Genomic DNA, 10,202 nt, shown 5'->3' on the forward strand with positions numbered 1-10,202 from the left:
TATTGTGTATATTAATACGCATAGATGAGAGCAGCACATCTGGGTACTTTGCCGTTGCGTCATGCCCCGCCCCTTTTGGGGTGAAAACAATCCCTCTAATTTGACTGGTGGTAAAAGCAAATTCTGAGGTCTTTGCCATTTTCATAGTATAAAATAAGAAAACCGAATTGCTTTTTAGCTATTAGGAGCCCAAATCCTCTGGCCCTTAAGGCAAACAATTGTTACGTCATTATAGAAAAAATTAAATAAATAGGGGTTGAAGAGCGTCATTGCTAACTGCTAAGCTAAAGTAACTAGTGGATCTGAATAGCATGTAAACAACTACGGGATTAACGAGAAAACTGATAAAAGGAGGAGAGAGCTATGAGTGCTTGAACAGAACTGGTGTACGTTTAAATGTACAGCAGGTATTTAAGACGCTGTAATGAAGAATATAGCTAAATTAACAGGGTTGAGAGCAGCAAAAATTAACACGGAAACACTGGCAACCAAAAATAAGACAATACACTTACCGCAGCACGTCAGATCGCTTTGAATTTGGATTATGTCAATAATCGTGACATAAAATCACTTCAGAGAACAGGCAGGTGACTTTGTACCTATGTTTCAACGAACCAGGGGAATACCTATCTTGCTAGCGAGCTAGTTGTTACAAGCTAACGCTAAAAACTGGGATTTTCTTGGCTTTTCAGTATGCTCCATGTACTGCCCTTTAATGCAGCATTAACATTCATTACTTTGACTTTTAACATTATAACTGTTGACTTTAACATCATTAACTAACCCGTGATGAAGTGTTTGCCACAGATGTATCCCACAGTTTACCATTTTCATAATCTCTGCTGATGGCCTGAAGCCAAAGATCTCTTTTTCTACTGTCCTTCGCTCTTTGGGGATTGTTTTTTTTAATTGTTTGATGTGCAGCAGCTCTTCAGCATGTTGCCACTAGTTTCTCCAATTAGGCGCCAGCACTTTTACAGCGCTTGTTTTCAGCCAAAGGGGGGCATGGTGGTGGTGGGTGACGTATGCCTGCTCTTAGTCAGAAGTCAATAGATCCGAGTCAGTGTTCTTGACTTCCAACCTAAATGCGTCACAGTGGAAAACTATTTTTTGTTCCATGATGTTAGTTGTCACTTCAAATCTAATATGATTTATTGTATTTTTTTCCTCTCCTGTAAACAATTCAAGTAGTAATTTAGAATATTTAACTGCATAAAACCAGAAAAAACAGGAACGAAGTGGAATTTTGGAGACAATTTAAGACAGTTGCACTAAAAACTTGAGGTCCACTTATTCCAACCTCTGAGGATGTTAGAGCACATCAAAAGTGCAGCCATGTAACATTAAGAATATGGTTTATTAACACAGATTGGCACATAAGAAATATTTTACCAGAGGATACAGAAAAACAAAAAACAACTTTACAGGAATAGAGGTTCTATGAGCTATAAACTGCACATGCAAAATTCAGCAGAATACTCACGTTGTTCTGCATATTTCTATCATGTGCAGGAGTTTTGCAAAACCTGATAAATATCAATGAACCTTATTGAAGATTCCTTCACAGTCTTGAATTGTCCATCAACTCGACTTGCAGCAGGATCTGAGGAGGCAAGTTTTAGTTCCCAGAAGCCCCTGAATTCATGAGCCTTTAAAATATTCACAGCTGATTACACAGCAAACTTGTTCCGGATGATCTCTCCGCCCTCCACCTCCACCTGCTCGTAAAGCCACTTCCTCTCGCAGCGGCACTCGACCCCACACTTGCGTGAGCCGCAGTCGGGGCAGGGGTAGAAACAGCCCATGCAATCCACGTCCAGGCAGTCACACATGTCCTTGCCGTTGGACAGCAGTCGGCCTTTGCTGTCGTACACTCTGCTCTTGGCTCCGATCGTCTGCCTGCACGATCAAGAGGAAAGGCCGACGTTAATGAGTGACCCGCTCGCTCTGATAAAAACAATTAAACTTTTTAATAGGACCATCACTTTTGTTTTTATCTGACAGTATAAAATAATCACGGCTGCATTAAGCTATCTGAATAAATTTACATCCACTGCAGTCAGGCAATGACAATAAATATTATGAAAAATTATTCAGTGAGGAGCGATGAAAACCAGTTTTGTCTTTCAAGATCAAAGATTAATTTATTATTATCATTTTACAACACAAGGTTGTATAATGAAATGCAGTTTGTAGTCCCTTTATGCTACTCACAAAAAAATATATTATATAAATAGATTAATAAATAATAAGTCATAAAAGTAAAACTATTTTTTATATTGTGGTGCATCATTATGAAACAAATCTACATTTAGATGAAATGAAGCCTGATTAACCAGCCCAGGGCCTAATGGAAAGTGCTGGATCTCTTCAGTTTGGGATGTTCAGTATATTCCAGCTGTTGTTGTGAAGATTTTGGTGCACAAACTTTTCCTAAACATTACTTCATTTAGACTTACAGTATCAACAAATATCACACAATGAACTACCTGCTAGAGCTCAGTTTTATTTTTCTTGAGAGGAATATGGACTATAGTTTTATGAGTAAGGTGACCTCAATTTCGTTTCCTTTGTGCTGCTTCTAAGCAGATGTGATACTGTACAAACAAGCGAGAGGACATCCCCTGACATTCTAGGAAAATAAAAATACGGCCAAGATTTCTCACCAGTGTTGGTAGTAATTTAAATAATTCATTATGAATTAATTTAACTTTTAATGTTTGAATGAGGGAAGTAATGTTATAACTCAAAACATACAACGTACTTGCCCCAATGAAGGCCTTAATGGCTGCTGTATTTAGTCACATACTGACATACTTCTACAACTGGATCATACAAACGGACAGAGAACATGATTACGCTGCAGGAGGGGTTTCAAATGTATCTTGATACTGTTTGATACTGATACTGAGTGCAACATGTGGCTGCATTTCCTTCTAGTCTGATAGGATTGTGAGGATGGAGAAATGTATGTCTGCCTCTTCAATGATGGATTTATTACTGCTGAAAGCTGTTTACCTTGTTAAATTATTCTTTTAAAATCTATTTTATCTGTGTTGAACGTATCTCTGTTGTTGGCTTAAGAACATTGAAATACACTACCAGAAATGTTTTTTCTGTGTATGAATCTTTTTTCTTTATATTTTTTGCTGTACAAAGTCTGGTGATGACCAAAGATGACCAAATATGGTCAGAAGAGGAAGCAGATTCTCCACCTTAGCACAGGCATTATTCCTACACATACCGAACTAGTGAGTGATTGAAACAGAGCAGAGGGTTTATCTGGGATGGGCTACTCGTTGAAAAAGAAACTCATTCTCTTCACTGAATAGCAGGAATGAAGAGGCGCAAACCGTTCAGTCATTCTTCTATCATCGAACGCAGTGAAGCGACTGTGAGGAATGAAGAAACACCTGCACAGTGTCTCACCTTTCAGACAGCTGTTTTCCTCCACGGCCACCGCGTCCACCCTGTGAGAAAAGAAATAAGAACAAATTCAAATCCAAACAAATTCAAATCCATACAACTTGTGCTGTCCTTCAGATGAACTTGAAGCATAAGGTATTTATTGTAAGTGAGATATCATGTCAAACACTGGTATTGTACAAGATGAACATCACATCCGTACATACAACAGTAAAAGAAAACTCACCCTCATTCCTCCTCTTTTGTCTCTGCGTAGACCGGCAGCCTCTCTCGCTCGGTCTCTGTCCGCTTGTGTTCCTATTTGATTTGTGACATTCGTCTCCTTTGGTATCACCCCTCTTTTCCGAAGTTCAATCTGTGGAATGTTTTACAGATATATCTCTTGACTTAACATAAAAGTAAGACAGGATGACTTGTTCAGACTGAAAACAAACTGTCGGTGAAGAATAGTGTATATATAATGCTGTGAACGCAGACCTTTGATGAATCTTGCCCATGGTTGAATATGGTGGGTACCGCGTCCTCCCTCAGAAACTGCTTGCCGTTGTAGTCCCTGAAGCAGTCCGTCCGGAAATGCTCTGAGCAGAGGCAGGTGTTGGCAGTTGGGGTGAAGTTTTTCATGCCCAGGCTGTGCACCCATTTCGTGGCCAGTTGAGGTTTGCTGAGCGGGAACCTGATACACAAGAGAGTGAGGAGACTGTATTTTTGGCAGCTGGCCCTTGCATAGTCTGAAATGATCGTTCTCAAATACACAGAGCATATTAGTTGTCTTAATGACAGCTCAACAAGCTCTCCCAATCTACAAATGAAACAAATGAATGAAAGTCTTTTTTGTTTGATGGACATATTAAAGCAAGCCCTTGCATGGTCTGATGCACCAACTAGTGCACAGGATTTGATGTAGCAACATTTTGACCAGACAGGTTATCATAAGTCAACAGACAGTTCAGACAGACAGTCTGAGTTAGTCATATCAAGTGGATATCTGCCACATTTACAGTCTTTTTAGCATCAAATTCCCTCTTTGTGTTTCTCTGTTTAGCTGCTGTGGAAGTATAATAACAAAAAGAGGGACTTTGGCACTAAAAAGACTGTAACACTGAAAGATATCTACTTGTTTTGTCTAATTTGGTGGCTGAAGCTTCATATTAGCTTAAGATAAACTGTTAAATACATTTTTGCACAGAAGAAGGCTTGTGGATTTTTGTCCCCCATCACTTACATTGTAAGTGCATTATGAAGGGATCTTCTAATGGTCAGTATGAACAGGAGGAATGATTACAGCAAGAAAAACAATCTGTTTCAATGTTTATTTGGGCACCTGACTGTTTTTTTTTAAGACGGGAACACGTCTTTAAATAAGCTTTACATTTAAGCACAACGCTTTGTTGCTGTACGGTTAATCAAAACACACAAACCAACAATAACAAAGGAAATACGACGTAATTGTATACTGTTGTGATAATACATTTCCATCTATTACTATTATGACATGTATTGTGGTTAAGATGTCATGTTACCAGGTTTAACGTTAGCGTTACTTAAAAACATGCATTAACCGGGCGAATATTTATTTGCAATTCTTACTTAAAAGTGACGTTACATCTGCCACTCTCTATGTTCGTTGTGTGGATATAAAATAACTTAAAAGCTAATGTAAAGAGGAGAAAGATGCACTGCAAACCTCGGCGCCGGCGCTACACCGGTAAAACTTACCTGTAAAATCTGATTTCAGACCCCTTGACAAACTTATTGTTACACCCTATCACCGCACAAATAACGGGCATGGTGTCCCCTTTGACAACACTATGCGATAATGCAAAAAAAGTGTGCAGAAAAACGTGCACAAAAGACAACAAACAAGCGCTGTCTGTTTGTTTGCGTTCGGCTTCTTCTTCGGCGGAGATATAAAATACATCCGCCTCCACTTCCTGTTTTGCGTCAGAAAAGTCTGCCCTCTAGCGACGATTCAGATGTAATGCAGGGGGGTTAAAAAAAATCACAGACCCGAGTGCCAGTTCATTTTCATAACGAACATTTATTTATGTATTTATTTATTTATTTTGCTGCTGCTGCTTGTCTCCCCTTCTAGATTCTGCGTGCCAAAAGATCCGCTCTACACACACATTTATATGCCGTTTATATTGAAGATAAATGGCAGCTAGCAAGGTCTGCTATGTTAGCTTCGACTGTTAGCATCTAATATACATGAATTCAACAGTAATCCTAATTTCTTTTTTTAAAATGTAGCTCAAAATACACAATTACTAAGTTATATGGTAAGGGCACACAATAAATACTTCAGAAGAAAATATTATCTTTACCTTCTTCTTGATCTTGACATTCACCCTGTGTGTGTAGCCCAACCCATCATCCATGTGCTCACTTGCTAATTTTTGTTTCCATAGAAACTAGATTTGTTTTTCTTAAAAAAAAAAAAAAAACTTTTACTTTGGCATTTTTTTTGTGTTGCACTAAGAACTCGTAAGTCTGGTTAAAATACCCGATTCTGTCGCCAGAAAAACGCTTTCCCAATTTTCTTCCACCTAATAAAGTTTCTAGCCAACCACCCAACCCCTCCTCCTGCTAATAAGAAAGCCAGCTCATAGATTTAATCTGAACTACATCATTTTCCCTATGCTACACAGGGGCGTCGCTAGGCCTATTTTAGGGACGCTTTAAATGATTTTATGACATTTTTAGTTTTACAGGTTCACACATCAAACATCAATCTGTGTGTGAATAACATACTTAGGACCTGCAACATATCTAAGAGAGAGGAGATAGCATTCCTTGACTTCAGTACCTTTGCTTGATCTGTGCCTGCCGTAAGTGGATGGATAGCATTTAAGTCATATTAGATCCGTGCCTATTACAAACTATGAAGAGACAGATCTATCGTATTGATTTTACACCTATTGCTACTCTAAAAATTCATGACAAACGGACATTTTGGGGCCATTAAAAAAAAAAATCCTCCTCCCAGCCCCCCAGTAAGGCTTAGCCCCCCAACCATATATCTCTAGTGACGCCCCTGAATGCTATGTATTGTTGAAATGTTGATATGCTATGTATTAGACTTTCCTTTTATATTATTAAGCTACATAACAGTTTTGTTTTTTATTATAGCTACGTCACAGACTGAATAACATCATTTACTGCATCATTCTGTCAATGAGGTTATTTTTTTGTAAGAAAAAAAAGTGTTAGTGGAGCAATAGTCATCGGACTGATCGGACTGATGCCATTTCAGCCATAACTCGAATGTAACATATCTCACCTCGTAAATGGTGACATAGTTTAGTAATTAATGTTACACAGCAGCATTTGCACTGCAATGTGTCAAGAATAAATTATGAGACACTACTTTTGCTGAAAAGAACGTTGGTAAATAGGCTGTGATGAGCCCTGCTAACCCAGCATGTCATTCATAAAAGGGTAGAATATCGAGTTATAATCGACCAGTCTGATGTGTGTAGAGGTGTGTGTGGTTATACTGTAGCAGCCTAGTGTCGTTTTCAGCCGATTTAATGATGGTAAACACAGTGAACCAACGTGCGTAATGGCACTGAACTCTGAGGCTTCAGATTTATCAGCATATCAGTCCTGCTGCCTTAACGAACTGAAGGAGAAGGATTTTCATACAGCATAAAGCAGCTGAGATACAGACAGATACTGTCAGAATCACCTACATTCATTTACAGATGTTTTAACCACATTAAATGTTATTTCTGTGCCAGTTTTGGTTGGAGAATCTTTGAAATAATGTATTTAGATTTTAAGCATTAATCCGTTATTGCATCACAGTTACAGCAAGTATTTAGTTTGCTCTTGTTGATAAAATCACCAAGTGGCAGCAGAGTGACTTTGCTCCAGAAACAGACGTGGTTCTGTGCTGCCTGTTTGCGCGTCTCCTCCTGACAGTTCACCTTGCAAGCAGCGCTGGGCACCACAATACCACACAGACGGGCAAAGCAAATTTCAAGGTCAGGAAAATACCAAACTGTCCATGTGCTGCCTGTGATGGATGTTGCACTATCACAAAATATAGGGCCCAATGTTGTACTTGGAGGTCAAATTATTTAAACTAGTCTAAACTGGCAGCCATAATAGGCTACTCACAGTCCTCTCTTCTGATTAGGATTGGATTTAAAGATTCAACATCCAACATAATGTTGTGTTCACACCAAAAATGAAGCGAAGAGAGATTAGAGTAGGTTTAGACATTATCGCTGTGACCTTAATACCTGGCTTTGAGATGACCGGCTGCTTTCACCCGGCCAGGGGGGTTCCTCACATCTCCGAAAACATTGCAGCAGATTTACACACAGGTGTTATTTTGATAAACTGACCACATATTTGGAATCTACATGATTACTTTCTCGCCTGAAAAAATATTCAATCTTAATAAAGTGAGATATTAACAGTCCTAGAGTGAAAATTACAACAGTCTGGCTCAAAATCTTCGCCATAACACCATCGCCCACGGATATCCAATCTTCCTCGCACTGCAAGGCACACTGGGTAACGTAGGCCAAGCAAGGGCCCTCGTCTCTACGCCAAAACGGTGACAGAGAGGTGAAACTGAAAAACAGAAAGTTGAAACTGAAAAACAGAAAGTTGAAACTGGAAACCAGTGATACTGAAAAAATACTGAGCGTAAAAAAAAAAAAATCTGTCACTGAAAACAGACAGACATGAAGAAAAAATCTGAAGATAAACATTGAAAAACACATAATCATGCAAAACAAAAATTATAAAATAAGATAATAAAATTTTAATAATATACTTTGGCAACTGGACACAGTTATGGGGAGGGAAAATGATCATTCTCAAATACATGGAGCGTATTAGTTCAGCTCAACAAGATCTCCCAATCTACAGATGAATTAAATGAAGTCTTTTTTGTTTGATGGACATATTAAAGCAAGCCCTTGCATGGTCCGATGCACCAACTAGTGCACAGGATTTGATGTAGCAACAATTTGACCAGACAGGTTATCATAAGTCAACAGACAGTTCAGACAGACAGCGCTGTGGTCAGCAGCCTAAATGTTAAAGAGTTCAGTGTGCAGGTACAGCTTTGTCCCTAGTGCTCTCTTTAAATTTACACACAAAAGCTTCAGCAGTAATTTTTGGTCACTTCCCATTGGATTGTGTGCTGTTAATATCTTGTTTTAGCTCTTGTATTACTCATACATGTTTTTAATCTTGATTATTATTGCCAGCATTCATTTCTTTGAGTCTACATGATACTGCCAGTCATCAGTCAGACAATTCAGTAGTTAAATACAACAGTGACAAGAAGTGACAACAATGCGTGATTTTATTTTTACTCCAACTGTATATTATTATTATAATTAATTGCTCATTGATGGTAGAGCTATGGACATGTTAAAGGATAGCTTCACGACTTAAAACAAGAGTCAGGTACCCATATGAATACTGGAAGAGGTTACGATCCCCTTTAAATACACTTTCAATGTAAGTGATGAGGGCCATAATCCACAGCGTGTCCACGCAGTCATTTTGTGCAAAAATGAATTTTAAAAGTTGATCTGAAGCTTATTATGAGCCTTCAGCAGTCTGAGTTAGTCATATCAAGTAGATATCTGCCACATTTACAGTCTCCTTAGAGAGGAGATTTATTTGCTATGCTTAGATAAAAGTAACGTTACAACTGCCTCTCTATGCTGGTTGTGTGGCTTATAAAATAACTTAAAAGCTAGCATAAAGAGGAGGAAGATGCACTGGAGACTTCGGCGCCAGCGCTACACCGATCAAACTTACCTGTAAAATCTGATTTCAGACCCCTTGACAAACTTATTAGTACACCCTATAGCCGCACAAATAACGGGCATAGTGTCCCCTTTGATGAAACAATGCGATAATGCAGAGAATTGTGCAGAAAACGTGAATGAAAGACAGCAAACACAAGCGCCGTCTGTTTATTTGTGTTCGGCTTCTTCTTCGGCGGAGATATAAAATACCTTCGCCTCCACTTCCTGTTTTGCGTCGGAAGAGTCTGCCCTCTAGCGGCGATTCAGGTGTAATGCCGTATCCAACCATGTGGATATCCCGAGCCACAATGTTTTTTTAAAAAAAATACTGACCCGAGTGCCAGTTCATTTTAATAATGAACATGTATTTATTTATTTATTTATTTATTTATTTACTAATGCTGCTTTTCTCCCCTTCTAGATTCGTCAATATTGCAGATAAATGGCAGCTAGCAAGGTTTGCTACATTAGCTTTGGCTCTTAGCACCTAATATACATGAATTCAACAGTAATACTAATTTATTTTTTTTAAATGTAATTCGAAATACACAATTACTAAGTTGTATGGTAAGGGCACACAATAAATACTTCAGAAGAAAAGATAAATAAAGAAAGTAAAATAAAGATCTTTACCTTGGTTTTCGTGATCTTGACATCTACCCAGTGTGTGTGGCCCAACCAGTCATCCATGTGCTCACTTGCTAACTTTTGTTTCCATAGAAACTAGATTTGTTTGGCTTCGAAAAAAAACTTCTACTTTGGTATTTGTTCAGTGTTGCAGCAAGAGCTCATTAGTCTGGGACAGGCACATTTAGATGACTACATTTATTTGACAGCTTTAGTTACAGATGAAGATTTGACACAATGGATAATATAATAAGCTTTTAAAATACAAAACATTGTTAAATATGAAACCAGTGGTTTCCAAACTGTTTGGCCTTTGACGTCTTATAAAAAGCAGTGTGTAGTCAGGGTCACATTTCAGATGTCTATGAA

At 38.5% G+C, this 10,202-nt stretch overlaps 1 protein-coding gene across 4 annotated transcripts; it reads right to left on the minus strand.

The window, feature by feature from the left end:
• Positions 1–1,338: 1,338 nt before the first annotated feature.
• On the minus strand, positions 1,339–9,942 carry LOC121884106 (ADP-ribosylation factor-like 14 effector protein). 4 transcript variants are annotated; one of them, XM_042392910.1, is made up of 5 exons: positions 9,840–9,942; positions 3,904–4,099; positions 3,653–3,781; positions 3,430–3,470; positions 1,339–1,899 (listed from the first exon to the last, which is right to left on the minus strand). In XM_042392910.1, exons 1-5 carry the CDS (start codon positions 9,860–9,862, stop codon positions 1,671–1,673), a joined length of 618 nt encoding a protein of 205 aa, XP_042248844.1. In that variant the 5' UTR covers positions 9,863–9,942; the 3' UTR covers positions 1,339–1,670. The 4 variants fall into 4 exon arrangements, with proteins under 4 accessions (XP_042248844.1, XP_042248768.1, XP_042248926.1 ...); XM_042392834.1 differs by lacking the exon at positions 9,840–9,942 and adding an exon at positions 9,217–9,397; XM_042392992.1 differs by lacking the exon at positions 9,840–9,942 and adding an exon at positions 5,751–5,988.
• Positions 9,943–10,202: the final 260 nt, after the last annotated feature.

The sequence above is a fragment of the Thunnus maccoyii genome, chromosome 1 (genome assembly GCF_910596095.1).
Source record: "Thunnus maccoyii chromosome 1, fThuMac1.1, whole genome shotgun sequence".
NCBI classification, from domain to species: domain Eukaryota; kingdom Metazoa; phylum Chordata; class Actinopteri; order Scombriformes; family Scombridae; genus Thunnus; species Thunnus maccoyii.